The sequence below is a fragment of the Neolamprologus multifasciatus genome, chromosome 17 (genome assembly GCF_963576455.1).
Source record: "Neolamprologus multifasciatus chromosome 17, fNeoMul1.2, whole genome shotgun sequence".
Taxonomy (NCBI): Eukaryota; Metazoa; Chordata; class Actinopteri; order Cichliformes; family Cichlidae; genus Neolamprologus; species Neolamprologus multifasciatus.
In genome coordinates this window covers 27,695,601-27,719,288 of record NC_140455.1, presented here as the reverse complement: position 1 = coordinate 27,719,288, position 23,688 = coordinate 27,695,601, and the positions used below count along the sequence as shown (strand labels likewise).

At 41.1% G+C, this 23,688-nt stretch overlaps 1 protein-coding gene across 3 annotated transcripts in view; it reads right to left on the bottom strand.

Moving 5' to 3' along the window:
• The window catches only part of plxna4 (plexin A4), a 243,690-nt gene that overhangs the window by 214,903 nt on the left and 5,099 nt on the right, over positions 1-23,688 (bottom strand). For all 3 annotated transcript variants that reach the window (XM_085138403.1, XM_085138402.1, XM_085138400.1), the window contains exon 2: positions 147-1,495. In XM_085138403.1, coding sequence (XP_084994529.1) covers positions 147-1,391 — 1,245 coding nt within the window. In that variant the 5' untranslated portion in view covers positions 1,392-1,495. The remainder of the gene's footprint in view (positions 1-146; positions 1,496-23,688) is intronic.

Below are 23,688 nucleotides of genomic sequence, written 5' to 3'. Positions count from 1 at the left end.
GTTTGTACTTGTGTGGGTACAGTATGTGTGGAATAATTAGAATCTACTGTTACAGCCTTGTTTTCTCTATCAGCACCTCACTGCCCTTGTACTGTCATTAAATTGGTGCACCGACAAAAGTCAGTGTGTGCTAAAGTGATGCCTACCGCACTGCTGCAGGGAATATCTTTGACTTTCAGCCAAGCAAGGTCCAGGGTGCCCTCTCCCTTGTAGCAGGACTGTAGCCTTTCCTTGATTTTCTCATTGATCTTGCGCAGAGAGAAAACACACAATGCAGAATCCTGGGAGGCCTGGCGTGGACGTCTCTTCTGGCCCTTTGAGAATATGGCGAACAAGACATCGTCATCTGGTGCCACATCTAGCGAGCGTGCCAGGATAGCACCAGCTTTTGACAGGTAGGCTGCCTCAAGTAATCGGTACTCCACGTTGTCGCTAATGCATCCAATAGGCACCTCCACATAGGAGTTGAATGCAGTGTCTGCCTTGCAGAGGCGGACTATCTTAGAAGTGTAGACCTGTTCTCGACCAGCAGAGGACGATCCAGTGGTCGGCCCACCTCCCATTTCAGGCTGCAGTGTCAGAAAGTAAACAAAGTTCCCACTGGCAAAGCCATAAATATAGTATATGTCAAAGTCTGGAATGACAGTGAAGGTATCTGAAGGGATTTTAATCATAGAGGCCACAAACTCATCGTGGAAGACATATGCAAACATGCCGTCCTCCTCTGAGTTTCTGGCCAACTTACGGCTAGAGATGGTAGGGAAGTATTCTGGCTTGCCATCCACTGCTGTGGCTACAAACAGCATGTCTGGAGAGGCGTTGCCATAAGAAACAATGACACCAAACACAGAACCACTCTCATTAACACCAGAGAGGTAGTGTTCCTTCTTGTGGAAGGGCTCTCCTAGTTTAAATAGGTCATCCAGACGAAGGATTTTACAAATGCCCTGGTAGAGACTGCCACAAGCCAGCAGCCGGTTCTCCCGATAGTCCATCAAAAGCATCTTGTTGACATTGTTAGTGAGTGTCAGTGGCTCACTGCAGGGCTGGACAATTCGTGGTGGATAGCACTTGCGATTGTCTTCATCTGGGCCAGTCTCATGGGATTTTTGGACCTCTAAGTTTGGGGACAGTTTGTATATGCGATTGACAGCTCCCAAATAAACATTGCCATTACGATAGTCCACAGCCAGGTGATTAAATGTCCACTCAGGATTCTCTGCATGAAATGATGCATACTCCTCCTCCTGAAGTAATGCTGTGATCACTTGGGAGCCAGCAGTATGAGTCTGTGGAGCTTGCACCACTGTTTGTGATGTCACAGGAAGCACCAGACTAGATAGGAAGCAGCATAGTAAGAAATAGGTCCGTATCCTAGTGAAGGACGTCATGGCTGCACTGAGGGTGGGACTGGTGAGGAGAGGGACAGAGGCACAATCCAGTACCGTTGGCCTATCAGGATGAAGCCTCTCTTCAGATGGGAGACATCTTGTACCTAAAGAGAAAAGAGACGAAAACCTAATGAAACACAGCAACATGAACATGCAAGAGATCGTTTTTAAGGCAACTGTCACATTGTGTTGATAGTTATTATGTTCTAATTTTATCTGGCACAGATAGGCCAGAACATCTTAATGAGTAAAACAGGTGAAGAGGCCATACATCTGAGACTCCAGAGCAATTTACAAGAAATGGGCTAAACAGAAAAAAAAGAAATGAGGCTGAGGTACTGCACCATTCTAAAAAGCTGGCATGTAGACACTGCTTGGGCGAATAGGATCATTTGGGGGGGGGGCGCAGAGAAGAGAAGTAAAGCATCGTCTCAGAGGAGGTGATCACGATGGCTCTGCACCATCTCTCTGCATGCAACCCTGCCCCTTTCCACCCCTCCTTGCTTTTCTGCTCCACTCGCCATGCACCTAATTGATTCTCCCCTTGGAGTAGCAATTTGCATGCTTTGGCGATTTCTCTCTTTTCTCCCAATAGGGCAGCTCACCTGCTGACACTGCTAGCAGAGAGTAAAGGACCATCTCTCCCTCTTTAAAGCACCTACATACACACACGTGCTTTCACACACAAAAGGCCGAAAAAGGTACAATTAGGGAAAAAATGCAAGCGGTTGCAGAAATAAGCTTCCCTGTGGTCATTTGCACACTCAGCATTGCACATGCAACCATAACAAACACACACACACACACACACACTACATGAAATCAAACGACAATGAAACGGACACACGATAAAGTAGGTAGAGCTTTTATAGCTTTAGTGTCAAAGCACGCAGCACACATTAAGACACACACCTGCACAGATTATCAAAAAGAAAATACAGCACTTCCTGGAAACATGGGGGTCCCCTATTTAAGTTCTCTACACCCAATGCCAGTGGTAAGCTGGGTATTATGACTAGTGATAAATACAATAACAACGTCATGTAGCTAAAATTACCACGTATTAAACTCCACAATATTGGCTTCATAGCATAGTGGTTTGATCCCATGAGGAGACACAATCTCTCTGGGGTTGTGTCAGTAAAGACATTCAGTGTCAAAATCTGCTAAATAAAACATGCTGAGCTACCTGCTGAGGCAACCCCCCGTGAATAAGCGGACAGCCAAAAGTAGCTTCAATAAACTCCACGTTATTGAATCCAATCTGCCGGGATTGTTTAAAAATATAGGGTATTTTTCTAGCATATACCAAGAGCACTAAAGAGATGAGTATGATAAAGCAACACCTAAAAAAGCAGCACAAGAAACGTCATCTTCTCTTATCATATTCAATTTATAGCAATCTGTACGCTGCTGTGTGAGCGTGTCGTGTGAAGACACGAAAAACTCTTGACATGTCACTCATAGTGAAGTTGAAGTAAAATGCGAGGGCTTGTCTGTCACACTTCGTTCACATCTTTTGCCGGAAGAAAGGCAGGTTTGCAGAGCAACAGCACAGTTCTGCTCATTGCAAAGTTTTTAAAAGCTTTTAAAAGATAAACATTTCAATATCATCTGCACTTGTTCTAACTACTAACAACACATTTTCCACATTGCTATTATAAATTTGCAGACTTTAAAAATCTGAATTTTTTTGTAAGCCTTTACCTTCAAGATCATTATAGACACTTGAATGCATAAACGATAGTGTTACCCAACATTATCTTGCCATGGAACTTATTTTACGTCTATACTCGAGCAATCATAAGTCACGGCGGTGTAAAATGCAACCTCACTGCAATCTCACCAATCTCCCCTCTATCTCCTGGCAGGCAGAGGGAGAAGAGCAGAACCTCTCAGCTCATGATAAGAGGACCAGAGAGGGTGATGAAAATGATAAAAACTGATATAGAGAGGTGGCATGGCTTCAGATGTGTGTGCGAAGAGCAATCATTACCATAGGTATGACAAAGACATAAGACGGGACAGAGAAATAAGCGGCCAAGACAGGAACATGGATAAAAAGCATGCAGTAGATTCAAATTCAAAGAGAGACATAACAGATGTAGAGTGACCAACACTGCACAAAACACTATAAACAATGTAAAAATTAAATAAAAAAAAAACAAAAAAAACAACAACACACATAAGGCAGTTTGAACAAAATAAACAATAATTGGAGAATTTCTTTATTCATTTATATTTTTCTGCAAGACAACTGTGCTAAAAGGTTTCCACTAAAAAGTTCTTCTGACATTTCCAGGTCTTTATAATCTATATTCTATAGTTATATGTTATATATAAATAGACAGAATCGAAGGTGGCAAGTTGAAAGGAGACTAAATGGGAAGGGAAAGAGCATAAAACATAGTGGAAAAATAAGGGGTAGATGCTTTTATATCACCTTCAAATCCATCATGAGTAAAAAATACGGCATTCCCCCCCCCCCCCCCCCCAAAAAAAAGAAACAGTGAAAAAAGACTCCGTAGTTTCCATTTAGAAATAAATTGAGAGCTTTACAAATCTTCATCAGCGGTACCCCGAGATAACAGTGTATACCTCACAAATCTATTGCTGAAATGCAATTATACTCACTGATGGGTGGGGCAACCTTGTTTAGATGCCGTTTGTGAATGCCTGCTGATGATCAAGGTCCATTAATTAAAGCCTGCTTTAGTTCTGAGTGTGCGCACTCACACACACCATAGTTTATCTTGCTCTAGTTATGTGCCATTATTGTCCGACTTTTCCCTTACTGCCTCAGTATGCATGCTCATTTTAAACCTAGGTACAACAGGTGGTTAAAAGAATGAGAAGTAATTATGCTTTAGAACAAGTCCAAATTGACTCCATGACGCCAATAACTTCTCCTCAACTGTTATGCTTGCATTGCTAATTCAAATGTGTTACATCTACAGATAAGCAAGCAAATGAAGCAGATAGGATGACAAAAGGTAAAGGAGACTTGAAGTTATGTGACCTAATTGTGTGTCTGGCTGCTCTGGGCAATCTGCCATGTAGAATTACACTACAAATATGAGTAAAATAGCACACACACTGTTGCACACAATCATGTGTTTGCAGCTCCATAGTCTTCAAAACCTGTTAAAGAATTCATGATCAACACTCTTTCTCCAGAACACACTTCCAGTATCGCTAAAGCTGTGGGCAAAAAACAACACTGCATGTGTGCGCCTGTGTTTGTGTGCATTATCTCCATCTCTGTAACTCAAAAACAGAGTTTGAGCTCAGCATTTAGAAAAAATAATTGGTATGTTTCCATTGTCTCACTTTGCTTTGCCTTTAAAAGCTGTCAGGAGCCAGTCAGAGAAGAAATCACATGATTACTGTAAAACAACAATGTAAAAGGCAAGACATACTGAAACTGTCATTTACATTACATTCATGCATTTTCACAACTTAATTGTGGTATCTTGCTTTCAGGGAAACTGTTGAGTGAGAAGAGGAGATGAAAGAGGATTGAGAAATCAGAGAAGCAGTGAGGAGATATGTGTGCATCCTTGTCATGGCTACACATCACAAATATGAAGGCAAACAAAAAAAAAAAAGAGTTTTTACCTGCCTTTCATGCACACAGCGTGGCAGTCTGAAATTTTTCTCAAACCTCAAACCTTTTTTCCACTTATGCCCTTCAGGCCAACTTTGACACCTATAACTAGTTTAGAACCACCAGTTACCTCTCGACATACTTTTGGACTAAAGGAGGAAGCTGGAGCACTGAGAGAGAACCTATGCAAGAGTGGGGAGGCCCCACCTTGGATCAGAAACCAGGACCTTTCTGCTGTGACGAAACAGTGACCACTACACCATCGTGCTGCCCAATTAGCTAACATATAAGTAAAAATGTCACTTTTACTCATGAAATAGATAACAAAAAAAAAAACAAAAGTAACAAAAACACTTCTTATCATTTGATGATGTAAAGCTAATTTCAGGGACAACAATGTTAAGCGAAACCATCATGGATATGACAGGAGCCACTTTGCTTTGCTGACGACTGTGTAACGGAGAGGCCTGGCTAGAGATGACAATTTACGGAGACAACAAGAAGCAAGCCTCAACAGAATAATCTTCTGCTATTTATAGCGTGACAGGGGGCATTTATGTTGAAGAAATGACTTGGAAATGAAGAAACTGTCAAAGCCTTTGGTAAACAGCTTAACTTCTCAAAGAGTAAAAATGCTCAAAAAAAATAACTGACAGAAAAACACTAAATCAAATGGGATTAGGAGATTATGAGTGAGTAACATGGGGAGTAATTATAGATAATTCATTATATTCTAGAGAAAACGATGTTTCCAGATTGTTCGGGTAATTTTTCACAGGATCAAGGGGGGAGGGGGGTGGATGAATGACAATACATACATTTATCAAAGGAACGGGCAGTGATGACAATGATTAAAGACAAGAAAGTAGTTTGTTCACTTGCCTAAAATATAGAGATGATTGGATGATTTCAGAATGGACAAATGATTTTAAGTCACTATTGCTAAAAATGGAAATAATCATCATCCTTTTGTGGCTTTGGCTTAAGTGGTAGCGGTGTTAGCCATTGCTCAGTCCACTTGTGTCCCCTTTTTTCATGTAATATTGGTGTGTATTGTTCTTATTTACATCAGCTGGCAAGGTTGGGTACAGCAAGGATGGTGTTACAGGCTAAGGCTCCTATAAGCACAGCATCAGGCTATACATCCACTCTTGCCTGTCCACTCAATCTGACTGCACAGATCTATGGGAGGCTGTTAGTGCTAATGGTCAAGAAGGTTTGCATTGGGTGTGAGATGTGATGTACTGTACTGTAGTAGCGCAGTGAAAAAGGGCACTAGCAGAAGTAGTGGTTGCGCACAGCTGCACTTGTAGCATTGTTAATAGCAAAGTGTATGCATTTGTGTATGTATGAGAACCAGTGTGGGACTGGAACTTTGAGAGCACACAGATGAGAAAGACAGGAAGAACAGAAAGAGACAGTGACACAGAGGCAGATGAAGAAAGTACACTAGCAGACAGAGATGTGTGTCCCAGATCAGTGGATGTACTGACTGGAGTAGAACTCTCCCCATATTAAACGCCCCCCCCCCCCCCCCGCCCTCGAAAACTCAACCCAACCCTCTCCCATGCTGAGCCCTTGTACTGATCAGAGGAATGAGCGTCACTCTGCATTGCAGCCACACACTGGGACTGGAGGAAAACATAGCGTTGCTGCACTCACCCAGCAGAACCCACAAATGCACAAACACACACTCGCGCACACCCCCACTCCAATCAACACACACAAACCTCCGGACCACAACACAGCACGACATATGCTCTGACTTTACACTTCTGCATAAAAAAAAAAATCATACCAACACTGCAAACGGAGAGTAGCAATGCTGGCAAATACCCAGCTACACACGTTCAAACTAAAAAACAACTGTGTGCAAGGTCTGTTGATATGTTGATGTATATGCATGCTTTTGCACTTCACATTTTCATTTCTACGATGTTAGAAATAGTATTAAGAAAATGAGCTTACAGCTTGACCATCTTATGACACAGTTTATAACCCTCGCGCTTTATTGCCAGTTCTGACAATTCCTCAATTTGATTAAAGAGTTTGTTTAAGGTATAACAGTCTGAATTTGTGTTTTGAAACTGTTATTTTCCTGTTATTTTTAAGGTGGTCTTGAGCAATAGTTCTCCAGCAATATAGCCTCAAAATTGCATCAAAATATTTCAAGGGGATTTTTGATAATGATATTTCTCATTCACTGCAATCACTGATAAAAAAAAAAAAAAAACTTTCATCAGTGATTGCTACGGAGCCCTGCAAGGGACATGGGGAAAAAAAATTACGATGAACTTTTGCGAGATCTCGCAAAAGTTGAATTCCAACAATGGCGGCAGCTACTTAGTTGTAATATTACTCTTTCTGGGTCACAAAATAAACTTTTAAGATATTTTGAGGCGTGAATGTAGTTGTGTTGTGTAAATGTCAAATATCTGCTCGGTTTACAAGACATCACATATTTGCAAAAGTGCTCCGACGTTTTCGGAGATCTGACACCCACCATCTCGAAGCTAACGGGAGGTCGAGACCTACTACAGCCGGGAGGAACACTGCTCTCCCGGCACATCGTGCATCGACCTCCCGGTCGGCTTCGAGCTGGCGGCCTCCGAAGAATGCGGCTAAAACTTTTGCGAGATCTCGCTTTGCGAGATCCCGAGTTTGTTTTGCGAGATCTCGCAAAAGTCCATCTTAATTTTTTTTTTCTCCCATGTCCCTTGCGGGGCTCCGTAGATTGGAGCTGGCAGGCAGCAGCCTTTATTAGTGCAAATAAGGTGTGAATCTATTGCCACAAGGTGCCTGGAGGAGCAGCAGCGTTATAGTGCAGTTGTAGTGACACAGCAGTATATACAGTAAAGGTGTAAAGGTAAAGGTGCTATTCCTATTTTATTAATGTACATCAACAACTACCAGTTTAGCAATGTTACGATGCCACCTCTTGCTCTCTCAGTGAATGAGGGTTGTATTAAACCCCGATTCTTTTGTCCCCATGACAGAACAGAGAAAACCGACTCATAGTGTGTTAAAATATTGATATTTCTTTTATTCAATCATCTTCCGGAAGAGAGAGACCTCTGCACAGCTCAAACGCCAGTTGCAAGAGCTCTCTAACATTAGAATCATAAACTGTACTTCATATAGGTGTTATTTTGGTACTTTACACGGCACACAGTCTCAAACATTGCTTATATGGCAAGTTCCTCATTTCAGTGTCTTATCTATTAATATGGCTGTGCACTAAAACTTCCTGTTTTTCAGTCTGGCTGAGCACTTAGTTTGTGAGTTAAAAGTGGCCTTGCTCTACAAGCCTTTATTAAAGTACATAAAACAATATAATGATCAGATACACATTAAAAAATATTTCTCTTATCCCTAACAGTTGTAAATGAGGAGAGGGAAAAGTAAACAGATAGCAGTCATGCTAACCAACGCTCTTCTGCAGTAATTTCATGTAAAAAAAAAGTTTTTTTAAATGACAGCTGCATGTAAATTTTGTCAGAATAAATTGCACTGCATTATAACGAAGCCAACAAGGCAACACGTAACCATGTTCTGCAGAGGGATGTGAATGCTAGCAAGGGAGAAAACAAGGCTAGTGCTGCTAAGGTTAGCAAAACTTTGGATGCTATTGAAATAACTCCCTTTTTGTGCTACTGTTGCTGTCAGATATGCCTGGGCTTATCTTATCGTTGCTGTGTTTGCTAGGAAATATAAAGACATGGCATCTCTATATCATTGATATCATGATATGACATTTGTTGGCATGTTTTATTAAATCCCTACGCTTATTTCTTAGCAAGATGGAAAGGTTCAAGATGTTTGCACGGATGTGTACATGAACACTAATGTGTACAGAACACGGACAGACCCGTATGTATGGCCATGTCTTCAATGGACTTTAGTTCCCCAGCTACAATTACTTGTTTTAGATCCAGGAGGCAAACCTGCTTCTGCACTTCTGCACTTTAACATATAGTAACATGTTGCTTGTAAAAGAAACAAGCTAACAATTGGTCCAATTCAAAAACAGTAATTAAAAACTATTACTTTGGGAGGCAGTTACAAACCTGTTCAGAGCCATGAACAAATCAGTGTTGCTAAATTTCATTATTATTGTTATTAAGCACAGGAAGAGAAAATTAAGAAGTGCAATAATTATGTAGCTCTCTCACTTACACACACACAAACACACACAAAGGAATAGACAAAAATTTAAGCAATGATTAAAGAGTGCTCAAGTCCAACATTTCTATCAAGCTAAGCTAACCCCTGCTGATACAAAAAAAAAAAACAGATGGAATACCCATTTCTCTCAAAGTAGCAGTGGAAAGGGAAAACAAGGAGGACACAGAGGAAAGAGAGAGAAAGCAGGGTGTCCTTGGTGTTTACATCAAGACATGGATTAGCAGCATGGATTACTGTCACCAGATACCCTGTCAAGATCAGGGTTAGGAGGTCTAATCCACCACAGAGCTGTTGATATTACAAAGAAAGCCTTGGGATTGTACTGTCAACTGGGTACATATCACATGAATGGAAGATAACCGACTGAGAGATTCAGACTTTATGACTACAGATGTAGCAATCAGCAGTGTTTACAAGCATCAAGGCGCTGTAAACAATGCATTGTTTAATTATTAAAAGCAATAACTGAGTTTTTAAAACAGCAGATTTTGATGGAAATGATTCCACTACTCAGTTTGTTTAAGGTAGATTTATTATTCTCATTTTCAGCTCCATGTTTTAATTCTTGGACTGAGTGATTCAGAGACTTCTCATTGCCTTGATGCATATCCACAGTTAAACCAATGACTTTCACTCACACACCACATAAAACACTCTTTATATACTGCATGTCGTTGTTAAGAGGTATACATGTGAGAAATGCACTAAAATATCAAATGAAGAGGAACTTGTGTTACCCCGAAATACTAGCACAGAAAACTTGGCAAGTAATTCTGCTAGCATAATAAATTTCAAACTATTTTAACACCTCTAAAAACAGCCTTCAAGAGCTTAGCAACACTGTAAATATGCCCACTCGCTTCACTGAAACTGCAGTCAGAAGCCATTTGGTCCAGTTATCAATACATGGCAAACATTTCTGTGACATAATGTTAACCAGTAGCTTCCGGTTGTCATTCTTAAACACTGCCGTCATGAATGGAACACACTTGTCTTTTGCTTTGCACTAAATCCAGCTTTACAATGGGCTATGTTAGCTAAAGAGTCCTCAGTGAGTTTGCATGAATAAAGAAATGTTTAGGCTTTTGGCTTTTACCAAAAAAAAAAAAAAGTGGTATTGGTGAAATTCTTCTATAGAACACAACCAACTTACTTTTACTTCATTATTAAATAGGATAGGGGTACCATAATGTGAGCACAGCTCTTCATATGGTCATATAAAGAAACCTCCTCCTTAAAGTGAAGCAGACAGATTATATATTACTAATAGGGAAGACTGGGGGTAACTGTAACATTTTTCCTTTATAACTCAGAGTACTTGAAACACACTAGTCATCTTTTGATGAAAGGAACATATTTATGTGCGCATATTTAGTACAAATAGAAGTAAGTAAAGTAAATAAGGGCAATTATAACACTGAATAAATACATCTTATTAATCCTTTACATCTCAAACAAAAAAAACTGCAAAGTAATCACATTACTGTAGAAGTATCTAATAATGTAACTTAAAAATGTTTAGGCTGTATTCTCTCATTTAGCTGTCGGGTATCGTAGCTCAAATATTTGACGTTAAAATCTAGAGAGAGAATCCTAATGAGCATGTGCAGGGTAAGCATTTTTACTGTAGGTCGTTTCTGCTGCATTACAGTTGCCCCATTACAACTGTCCCAGTCTCCCCCACAGAAGTAACATGTATGTGTTTTGCTATACTGATCCATTTTAAGTGTGAGGTACTCGAGTTGTGTCACAAACTTTCTGCTTTCTCAGACTGGGTGTCTCTACTTTCTTTTCATGCTCCTAGAGTGAGTAAGAGCATTTCAAAGAAGGGGTCTAGGCAAAGATCCAACTGAAGAACCCCTCTGGATTTGAGAGAAATGGCTGACATCTGCCCATCCCCACTCCTTGCTCAATCTCTTTCATTTTTTGCCACTCGTTCTCTTTTCCTCTTTCACATCTGAGACTTACAAATCCTCCTTAGTGGGATGGCGTTCAATTGTGCTCATTTTTCCAAACACACGCTCTGAGTCGGCCCCTCAAGAATGTTTTCTGTGCAGAAAATAATCTGTGCATTGTGTCTTCAGTTACAATATCATTCATGGCTTTGGTATAACACTCAAAACAGTCCTTGGATCCGAAATAAGGTCACTCAGAAAACATACGCACATACACACTGATAAACTCTGCACTCACACACATTCTTGGCTCGGGCTGGACCATTGTGCAGTGGGTGCTGATGCATGCTGTGATTGGGAGAGTGTGTTATCGGTCCAGATCAAGAGGCTCTAATGTCATTAGGACCGTTGAAGAGCCCACTGGCTTGTCATCAGCACATTGCTCGTTAGACTGTGTATGACTTCCTGAATAGGAGGGGCTTCTGGGTTTCACATAGAGCAGCGACCACAAAAGGGTGAACTTAATGAATCGCTAATCAATTACAGTCCCCACAATGATTAAGAACCCATTAAGGATTGTAATCAGACGATCCCTGTTAAGAAACCCATGATGAAAGAGCGTCGTCGTTATTTGTTAATTAACTGCAAAACACAGAATAACAAAACAGCAGTTGAAATAGATTTAAATGATAAATAAAGGTTGAGTTGAAGATGACTGTGGCAAACTTTCAAAGGGGTAACAATTCAAGTATGATTATGCGAAGAGTAAAACAGGGCTTTAATGTTTCCCTTTAATCTATATTTAAAAGGAAGCACACATGCAGGAGTTGATGATTTTGCATTAAGATATAGGCATGTTGTGACATATCAACTTACTCGGAATTGAAAGGAGATATTTTGCTGTAATTACAATAAATGCAGCCAGGAATCCTCCTTCTTAAAGGGTGTTGCTAGGCACTGTCTGACAGCCGCTTTCATAGAATAAATTCAAAGGCTCTAGCCTTTTTTTTCACCATTTCTCTCTCTTTCCCCCCCAATTCCCTTATTCCCTACTGTAACGAGCAGACAGGAATGCAGGGCCGTGTAGACAAATCAGCTCTCACTTCCATCGGCTGCCGAATGGCACCACCTTAAGTCCTCCTCTTTCTACATCCATCCGTTTTTCCTTACCTGTACCTCTTCTCCTCCCAGCTCCTCCCTCAGCTCTTCGGTTATTTCACGAGCCAAATTTCTCACCCCCCTCCTGCTCTCTTTATCTGTCTTTTGCCTCCCTCACCCTCTCTCTCCAGCTCATCCCTGGTTTCCAGTATCCCTTTCTCCTCTCAACACAGTAATTAATTATGAGTCGTAGTTTGCTCGAAGCTGAAATGACTGTGGATATTTTTGCTGCGGTATGAGAAACACTGAAACAAGACACTTCAATGTAGTGTGCTCTGTGTGTTTTGGTTAAAGCGAGTGAAATGGATTTGCTGCTACCTTTAAGCCAGGATCTGTGCTGTGCTGCTGCTCATCAGTAATTTTGCAAGTGCTCTATCTCACGCTCTCTCAATTGAAGCTCCTCACTGTCACACCAGCATGACCAAAATTACCGTCCAACCTTAGCTTTTCATAGATAACACATAATGAATGTTGATTGCCGAGGAGAAATAATTGCATTTTAGAAATGTCAGAGATGCTTGATGTGATTAAGAAATAGTTTGTTGCAAAATATTAATGAAGTTGTCGGCACGGCGTTAACAGCTGCACGAACACAGGCACCTCTGAGGTTTTAATAATCGCTAATCAAGTCTTACTGAGTTGTGATAAGACTTCACTTCCAACAGGGGTGGCATCCTTAAAGGTCTTTCACATTAGCACCCCTTCTCTTTATCCCACCTCTGTCACTGAGCAATATCCGAGCGTGCCAGTGCCACTTAAGCAGGTAATAAATCAGGAATTATAACACTTCATTTTGCAGATGGCAGACTATAGACCTCCAGTCAATATAAACAGTATACTCTAGCTACAGTCGATAATGTTTAGGGTTATACTTGCATCAAATTTACAGGAATTTATGAGGTTTATGTAAAAAAAAAAAAGAAAGAAAGAAGAAATGTTCATTTACAGAATGCATATACACAAAACATGCATGTTACATGTAGTAAGCCAAGCACATCAATCTGACACTTTGGTAGTAGTCAAATGCATATGAAAGCAGCACAGCTTCAGTCTGGTTTCAAACACTGTTTCTTCCTGGCAAGATGTTCCAGTAACAAAGACCACAAGAGCCTGAACAGTACCGGGGTCATGAAAATAGGACACGCCAATTAAATAATTAATTATACCTTTACTTTCCTGTTATTACATGCCAAAATGCTTGCTGTGAAAAAGCCTGATCATGCAACATGCAGGCACACTTTGAGTACTCACTCACAACAGATCAGACCTTAAGAAGAGACTGATCTATAGAGAGACTACTGATGCCTTGAGGGAAAGCACGTGTAAATTGTCACCATAATATTTAAATACATTAACAAGGATAGAAATCTAACACTGCTGGTAGAACAAAGCAAATCACAGAAGTGTCAAATAGTCACAACAGCACCAGTGCACACAGCTACACACCAGATGCTACCCTATAGTACTTTAAGGACAGTAGAGTCCGTCAGACTTAAAATGAAAGTATCTGCTCATATGTAAGTCAAGTTCTATAATTCACATCAAATAGGGGCCGCTATCACTGACATCCCATATGCTTTATCATGCACTCAGACACCGAGACACTGCTGGCATCCATCAGGACGGTGTTTATTTTCAGGTGCTTACAGCTCTTGTGGCACCAGAGAAGAAAAAAAAATGAAGAGACTATTACTCCATGACAATAACTTCTTAAGTCGCCTGTTGACTAAATTGGGTTTCCTAGCTGAGTCTCCGTACAGGATCAGACCTGGCCCAGTTCAGATGTTTACTCATGACAGTTTCTTTCATTCGTTAAATTCATATCTGTCTCGTTCTCCGTCTAAATCCTGTGTGACCCGCATGCAGCCTCTTCTTTCCTTTTCTTCCTGTCTCTCTGTTCCGGAGCTAAAACAGACTTGACCTCTGAGATTAACTTCTTAGACATGAAAGCTTGATAATTTAGAAGGCTTTGTGGTGATTACACTAAAATGGAAAAAAAAAATGCAGATTTCTTTTTCTTCTCTGATCTCTCCATCTGTTTCTGCACTATTTCTTCAAAAACTGATCTTTCAGGTGTGCATGTGTATAAGGTGCATGTGTGCTCTGTTAAGCTTGGTATAAAGGACAAGGAATGAACTATTGGACAAAACAAAATTATTAATCCATCCTATTGTAACCCACTCCATCTCGCTGTCTCTCTGCCTCACACACATCGCTGTAGCACCATGCACATCTGTGAGCCTCATCACTTCCGTGGATGATTTGGTTTGCTTAAAGCTCATGGATTACGGCTCTCCCTCATAATCCATGGAAGAAAAGTCTTAAAGATCTCAGCTTCTGGTTTACTACGCACAGCTGGAACACGGTCAGCTGACTGGCCTATATTGAACTTGTTATTCTCTTTGTTTCTCTCGATTTATCTCCCAAAAAATGTATCCAGGCCCTGCTGATCTACTAAGCCAAGAGAAAAATCACTGTTATTATGATTAAATGATTACATAAAGTATCCTTCTGAAATCATGCTCAAGTCAACCAATAAACATTATTTTTAATTTATACTTGGTGGTCTTTAATAAATAATTCGAACACCCACAATATGAGAGCGGCAAAAGCTACCGTCTTACAAATGATCACCGAGTTGAATCAGCGTATTAAAGCACTAGAATCACAAGCTATGCATGATTGCTAGCTTCAACTAATGTGGCAACAGTCTGTTATTCAGAATACGGTTACTTTTATGTTAGAGAAGAGTCAAGGTGGACTCAAAGCAGTGTGTGGAATTGCTGTGGTAAACAAACAAAGACATTTGGCTCAAAACTTCTGTGAAGAGATTGTCTTGTTGAGTCTCCTGCAGCTGAGTCGGCGTCACCTTTTCTGCCTCACAAGCTCCCTTTCCTCTCTGTGAACCCTGTCCTCGTATTCCCTCTGCTGCTGGACGAGGACAGCCTCACTTTCATCAAAGTCTCTCCCCGTGCCAGCCAAAAGCCTGCGTCGGTCCTTGAATGTCTGCTGATGCCTGGGCTTCTTCAGGAGGACTTTAATCCTGTGCTTGCATATCCTACTAAGACTGCTGCTGCGACTTGATTTAGATCCCATCAGATTAGTGGAAAATGGTGCATGTCGGGAAGACACTTTGACTGCCTCAGTGGAAAACTAAATACTACATTCCATTTTAATGGGTTTTTTTGTGAATCACGGCAAATAGATGTATCTATTAACAGCTCTAAATTCTGATAGAGACACTGACGTACTGTCATACAAAGGAACTTGTCATTGTCACATACCTCTGATTCTGTCTCACTCTTGACTTCACAGGTGCTTCAGTTAGAAAGAAAAATATAGCCCAGTCCCCACTCTTCTTCTGGAAACAGCACACGTCATACTTTGTCAGCCTGTTCACATGTCTATCCACTGTAAATTACCTAAGTATAGACCTTGTGGAATGGATGGAGAATATTGGGCATGCTAGCGAAGACAGAATGTCTACATCTGCAGAGACTTGCAGCCCAACCGTAATGGTCTGGGAAAACTGAAATATTAGCAGTTTGACAGCATGTGTCAGAAGTGCCCTTCTAGCTGCTGAGATATTCCATTTTTAAACACATTCAGCCAATGGTGCTGTACAACTAGTACTACCACAGACCGAGAGGTAGAAGAAGAAATGGTTGATAAATGAGCAGAAGTATAGAAGTAGATGTGTCACTTCCCTAAAATGTCAAAGAGAAAATGAGAAAATCATTATGATAAGGAATTGTGGTGATTAAATAACGTGATATTTTAGCCGCTCTGCAAACTAAACATGTTCACTCTTAATTCAGATTATTTCAAAACATGTAACTATTGTGGGCACATGCATCACACGTGCACATCTGTGATTTTATGTCATTCTTTGACTGTTTTATGAAGAAAGCATGCCGTTTTTACACTACTAAGACTGAGAATGGCATGGTTTAATTGGTAGTAATTGCCAGTAATTGCAAGTAATTGTCAATAATGACAGTGCAGGGTCTCCTTTGGGCTTGTTATTAACATGTTGACAATGTTAATATCTAATTAATGAGTCCAATGATGCATCATGGGAGTCATTCATGCAAAAGAGTTTATGCACCCTGTGTAGATAAGCAGTTGTTGTTGAGGGTAATGCAAACACTAACACACAGCTTATATGAGCACCTAGCTAATAAATTTCTCCTGCTATGCTGTAGCTCGTTGAACTATGAGAGCTCAAATAAGGATAATTCAAAGAGTATAAACTAGAAGGACGGTGGAGCTAAGACCCTAGACACTAAGAATGATCTGAAAACTAGATGCAATGCTCATTAAAAGGGTTAATTTGGATGTTTTAAAGTAATATTTCAAAGTATTTCAAAGAGTATGCGAAATAGACATAACTATGGGTGATTTTGAATTTGTTTTTGCACCATTACAAAATAGAATGTCAACCAAAATCTAATGTTTCAACATGACTTAGGCATATAAAGAGTTAAACGTGCAAAGGTGTGTGTGAATATGAAGAATGTGCAACATACACAAAATCCCTCCTGCTGCAGGATCCCTAGGGCGTTTTGCAGTATCATCTTCCCACTACAGTAACATGACTTAACATGTCTTAAAACTTGTTTAGCGAAAAATGGTCAAAACTTAGAAAGATAACAGCTTTCTTCTACGTCTTGTGTCATTATTTGTTGGGTTCGATTGTGTAGTGACCCAGGACTCCACAGACAAAGAGAATCATTGCTGCCAAGAAGTTTTAAAAAGGTGGCCCCACATCAATAGTCTTGTTACACAGGACTTGTGTTGTCAACTTTTAACCATCCACTGGGATCAGGTTTCACAAAGCAGGAATACTCACTTTCCAGGACCGGGCTTACTGACTGCCGAGATAGACGCTGAAGGAAGCACAGCTCTTAAGCACAGAGGCAGAGCTACCCTACAGATGCAGGACTATTTACAAATCCGTCAGCTGACGTAAATTAAAATATGTCTGCGCAGAACTGCTGGTCCCTAGTATAACTAATTCGTCTGCTGATTTCAGTATCAGCATATATGTTGTCAATATTCGGTGATATGAAAACTTTTTACAGATAAAATGCAGAAAAAGCAGCCACAGTTTGCCCAGTGGAGCTGCTCCAGCTCATTGGTTAACTACTCTTAGTACAAGAGTGCGAAGTGTGCATCAGAACTGACAGACGGTGGTGTTCAGCCGGGTGGCGTGTACATTGCAATGAATTTACATTAAAAAAAAAAAATCTTCAGCTGAGATATGTGTGAGCGCCATCACAACAACTACGATGTGGGTAAACTGAGTTTAGGCAGGTTTACACTTCATTACATGCCTTTCCGCAACCACTCCCTTCCCTCTGCATGGTTCCCCTTAAACTTTCCTTCTCCCTTTAACTCCATCTTTCAAAGCCTACGGCATAAACACATCAGACAAGCTTTCTAGCCAGCCATCGTTCACAGTGGCAAGTGAGAGGATGCAAATTATTATCCAGCGTGTTACCCCTCTCTCTTCCTCCCTCTCATCCTCCCTTGCTTTCGTCTTTCCCCTGCTTGTCATGGCCATTTTTATACTTTGATTTTCTGAAAGCTTTACCTCATCTCATTGCTTTTTCCCAGAGACATGAAGAAAACCCTCTTACACACGCCGACTTACACACGGACAGAGACACACCACATAACTATCTGGTTGCCAGATTTGCCGGTGGGCCCAGAACAACCCAATCAAAGCTCAGCTGGAAGGACTGCCATGACAATGCATAACGGATGGACAAAAAAAGAAGGGGGAGGGAAAGATGAAAACCTTGTGCTTTCTCCACAGTTACGTTTGTAGACTCGCAGAGAGAGGGGACAGCCTCTTTTTTGAGCCAACAGAGGGAAAAAGTGAGAGGGAGAATAGCTTGATGCAATACAACAAAGTGGCTAACCTTTCCTCTGCTAGTCTGTCAACTGGGGATTTGGAGCATTATGTCTACAGGAACTCCCAGTGCTCTGTGTGGGAGGTGGCAAAAAGGAGATGTGTGCTCAGTACTGAAAGGCTCTATATGCTCCAAATCAGCCACAGAATTAAAACCAGACAGGTGAAGTAAAGAACATTGATTATCTTGTTACAGTGGCACCTACCAAACTGTGGGATATATTAGGCAGCAAGTGAATAGTCAACTCTTGAAGTCAATGTGTTAGAAGGAGGAAAAATAGGTATGAGGATCTGAGCAACTCTGAGGGGCAAAGTGTGATGATTTGCTGCCTCAGTCACAGCATCTCTAAAACAGCAGGTTTCGTTTGCTGCAGTGGTTAGTACCTAGCAAAAATAGCTGAACCAAAAACAACTGGTTAAAATGTAAATATAGCTCATTTAGCATGTATGGACAGGAGGCTTGTCCTCGTCATCATGCACATGCTGACTCCTGTTCACCACCAACAAATTCTACAATTGCCATGTCAGCAAAAGAACTGAACCATGGATCAAAACACATTTTTTATGTCATGTGGAAAGCCACAGGTGGGTGTATCATTTCCTTGGAAAAAATAGCAGCAGGATACAATATGAAAAGAAAGGAAAGCCAGCAGAGATCGTATCATGCCCTGGGCAAAGATTTAGCTGAGAAACCTTAGGCCTTGACCATCATGTGGAGTTTGACATGTACCACTGACCTAAACATTGTTGCACACCATGTACATTGCTTTTTGTTAAAGGTATTCCCTGATGGCAAAGGTATACCCGGCAATATCCACCATCTCAGTCAGCAGTTTTTTTTCCAGCTGAGTTTCCCTACTCTCTTAGCACTACCTTGAAGCTTACCAAAAGTTCTTTCCAGTGTGTCAATCATTTTTCTAACTAATCAATAAAAGATAGCTGCGGCCCTTTGGTCCATTCTGCTCAAGATGGAAGGATGGGAAAAAAATACTTAAGGGTATGACAAGTGCCAGACTACAAACACTCCAGCAGCCACTAACAAGACTCAGCCAATCCAATCAATATCTACAGTGACACAGTCATCACTGGTTAGAATATCAACAAGCATCAACGATCTTCCGATTAATATATTAAGAGATGATGTTTCATCTCCTTTTGGTGTCATATGAAAGGTAAGAAGCCCAGAGAATCAACAATCCGTGTCTCTTTAATGCCGCTTACTATTTTTCAAGGTAAGCACATGAGTAATTACAATTGCTGTGAAGGAGTTCTCAGTTGACAGATCATGTTGCCATAGGAACAGTTGTGTGGGTAGCAAGTAAGGATGGTGTGAGTGACTATAGGGGAAAGATTTAACAGGACCTCCTTTGACTGAGCTCCAGCATGCAGAAAGATTTCATTAAATCAGTTAATGATCATCAGTCCCACCAACATCACAGGGAAAGCGTGACAACGAGGAAAGTAAACCAAACAGATAATTATTGGATAAATAGCTGAGGTGAGGTGCATGTCCTAAGTTTCACATTCTCGTGCAATCATCGCTTTTCGGAAAAGTTTAATCAAAGCAATCAATACGATCACACCGAAAGTCAGAGACTTAAAAGAATGACAAAGGAAAAGGGTTTTATTCCAGGAGAGCAACAAATTGTTCACCACAGCGGTTGGCGAGAATTGGGCCTTGGCTAAGAGTTAATCACAGCATTTGCACAGACATGAGCCATTCCAAATCCCATCAGCAGAAGAAAATAAAATATACTCAAGGAAGGCAAAATCCCAAACTCAAAAGGCAGTAGCACACAGAGAGAAGAATAACACAAAACCCAGTGTAAGCCTTGTTAAGTCTCTCCTTAATATCCCCAACATTATGCTGCTAGACTATGATATATCCTGGGGGGGGGGGGACAGAATAAGGTGGGCGATGTAGGGGAGGGTATTACAGTAAAGTAGATCCTCCCTTCAGCCTTCTGGCTATAGAACAGCAGGGGTCCTTTCTGAACCCACTGTTTCACAATTACTGTGGTGACGCTGAATACTGATGCCCCCTGACACCACCAACACTCACAGCAGACAGGAAATGAGAGAGAGAGGGTACAAGAAAGAGCAGAACAGAGAGTGTGTGGGGGTGACAAGAATGGCGAGACATATTAACTTTAAATACTCCGGTCATCTCAAAAAATGTATAGTAATACTGCTTTCTGTGTACTTTACTGCAGCACTTCATTGCCGCAGAGTCTTTTTTGGATTCCAAAAAGAAAAATATTGCTTAATTTCCAGCACTGAAAGACATTCTGGTCCAAAGACATTGCCACTCGCCTTGGCGCGGTAGGCTGCTCACAGGCTTGGCAGACTCAAGTAGCTTAGAGCAATACAGACTGATTTGACAGGCACACAAGAGGCGGTGCAAATTCAAACAAGAGAACCAATCAAGGACAATGCTCAAAATTTGATCGCATACTGGCAAATGAGTGCTGCCTGTCTAGATGTGGATTTGCCTTTATGAAATTGTACCCTGGATTGTGTTGCACTTAAATTTTCCTCAAAAGCTTTGTTGACCCATGTTGTCCAGAAATATTCCAAAGGAAGGCATTACTGCAAAAATGTACCAGAGCGACTATTTAGTCAAAAGATACGCCTTTGTAGAAAAGAGCATATTCAGAAGTGGATTTCTAATCACTACCATTTTTATAAAATTCCATTCTAAGAAATGTAACTGATTACAATTGCACTTTTTGTCTAGTTTATTTACATAATTCTGTTCCATAAGTTATGTACTCCAAGATTTACCAGACATGCATTTACAAAAAAGCTGGAAGAAATATTTGTCTACTTCTCATTACTTACTAAAAAAAAGCTAACACTTTAACTGCTCACATCCCAAAAGAAACCGCTGACCTCTTTTAGTACCTAGCGCTGTATGCAGGGATTCTCTTTTCAAGCGGAAATGTTAACTTTTCTAAAGAACAGCACTTATTGAGGTCAATCCAGAGCTATGATAGCAATAAAGTCAAAGCGGAGTAGGGACGAGAGTGTCAAGCACAAACATGCTACCAATAACCTTTGCTACAACAAACTGACAGCCCTGCTGTTGCTCGAGAGGATGGTCCATGGACTCACAAACAATATACTTGAAATATGGCTTGTAAAAAACATACTATAAAAGCATAGTTTCTTATTGCATGCTCACTTAAAACAAAACTTGTTATTCGAAGAACTGAATAATGAGACAAATTTTCATATGATGACTGGTTGCACGAAAAATATTGAGAAAGCTTTGTCAAAAATGGATTCATAGAACATGCGTACATGCTTGCACGCCCATTCTTCCAACAGGCATGATTAAAACACCATTAGGCGCCTAATCCTTGCGTGGACTTGAGGCCTCGGTGAAGGAGTAAATGAGAGATAGCTAAGGAAAAAAAAATGCCCTAAGACCGTCTGCAATTTTCTCATCATTTCATGCATCTGAAACAAAACTAATTTACTGCTTGTCATGCTCGGCTTGGCACACACAGGCATAAGAGCCAATATGCCACAGCGTGTCATCTGCTGCTGCATCAAAGAGAGCTGTTTATACATCAGACTCACGGCTCCATATGAATCATAGAGACCTGGGAGAAACGCTTAATATGGTCTTATCAAAAGGAGCAGTCTGGCAAACCCACTGATACGTCGGTGACTTTCCACATCTCCCCGATTCTCATCTAAAACAACATCCCATGTCTCCTTCTCGGTTTATATCCTTCTTCATAGGTCATTCCAATGACACAACAGTCTGGATTTTTTTTTCTGCCCATCCCCACACACAAGTACACAAAGATAAAGTTATGTGCTTGGCAGCTTAGAGTGTGGCAGAAAGATATGGGAGGAGAGTGCTAGAGGCAGAAACCATAGGAGAGAGAGAAGAATTGAGTAATAAGATGAAAGAAAGCATGATAGAAGCCTGGAAGGAGAAAATAAAAAGTGGTGCGACTGTGATACAGTAGCGTGTACATGGATTGGGGTCCATTATAAAGGCATGCGACGGCTTAATACGACTCTGTGGCCAAGATGCTGACTACGGAATGTGTCTACATACACACATGCACTCATATGTTCTTCTTCCGCATATAATGGCTAAACTATTCAGAGGAGAACAAAGGTTCTCATTAAACTGGACGCGGTGACATGTATTGATTTCTCCCCACAGAATTCACGACGCCTATTGTTTGGAGATCCTCACTTGATATCTCTGCTGTCATTGCTGTGCAAACATCAATATGCACCTCTTCGGTGTATTAAAAAAAGGGGTTAATTACATACTTGTAAGCAATTATTCCCTTAATGTAGCATAGAATCTACCCACCCCCTCTAAATTGGAATTTAGATTAAAGCCATCAGGCCGTCAGTCAGAGATGGCATCTTTTTCGGTGTCAACTAAAACCCAATCACACATTGCATACCAGATTTTAAGCTTACTCCAAGGTCATGTCCATACAGACAAGATAACAAAGATGGGTTTTATGCATCAATGGAATGATAATTCGAAGTGTAACACCATGTATTGCGCTCATCCTGAACAAAGAAGAAGGTTATCACGCTCCAATAAGCCAAGAGAATCTAACTTTGATCAAATAAGAAGGGATTAATAGACACCGAAAAATATTTCTTCCAATTTTATACTATCCTTGCCGCTCTCATTAAAGAAACATGTCTCCGACTGTCCTAAAATATGGGAGACAGATTATAGTGGGGAGAACAGTTGGTGACACGGAAATACAATTTGCAATCTCCTCGGTGGTGTTTGGTGGCATGAGAGAGGAGGGAGTCTAATTGGACGCAAGCCTGTGTCTGGTAGTCCTGTCGCAGCCCACAGGGTTGTAAGTGTGTATGAGTGAGTGAGTGCGACGGAAAGAGAGAGAGCGACATGGAGTGAGAAAGAGAGCAACAGAAAAAGAACAAGAACAAACAGAGAGCTCCATTCAGGTCCAATCCACAGACACATCATTCAGTCTGACATGACGATACGTCTCTGTGACCCGAGTATTCATATAGGGCCTCGCCAGCCAGTCACAGATGCATCATTCACACCCACACAGAGACACACAAGCACACTTCCGCTGGGTCTTGCCTACACTGCTACCAGGCATTTATATCGCTACAGCAAATCTTACTAAGAGTTCCCACTCATATTCATTCACAATTCCCCCCCCCTTGACACGAACACATTGCAAAGATTTTCTATGGAGCCTATTCTTGCAAGCGGACCGCTACCAAACTGCAATGAGCGTCTTTTACTGCCAAGGTTGGAGTGAGAGTTTATCCATTAGCAAGCCATAATATTGACAAGGCTGTGCTCTCCGGGTCCAAACCCCAGCCCTCTAGCCGTAACACTGGCCGACAGACAGGGGGTTGTATGTCAATATGAGGTGCTTACAGGCAGATAAAGGATGCTGCTTCAATTCCTATAGGCAGGCCTTGATGGACAACACGTCGAGAGAAAGGGAACCAGACGGGAAGGGAAGAAATGAGAATGAGTACTGCCAAGTGCTCTGAGAG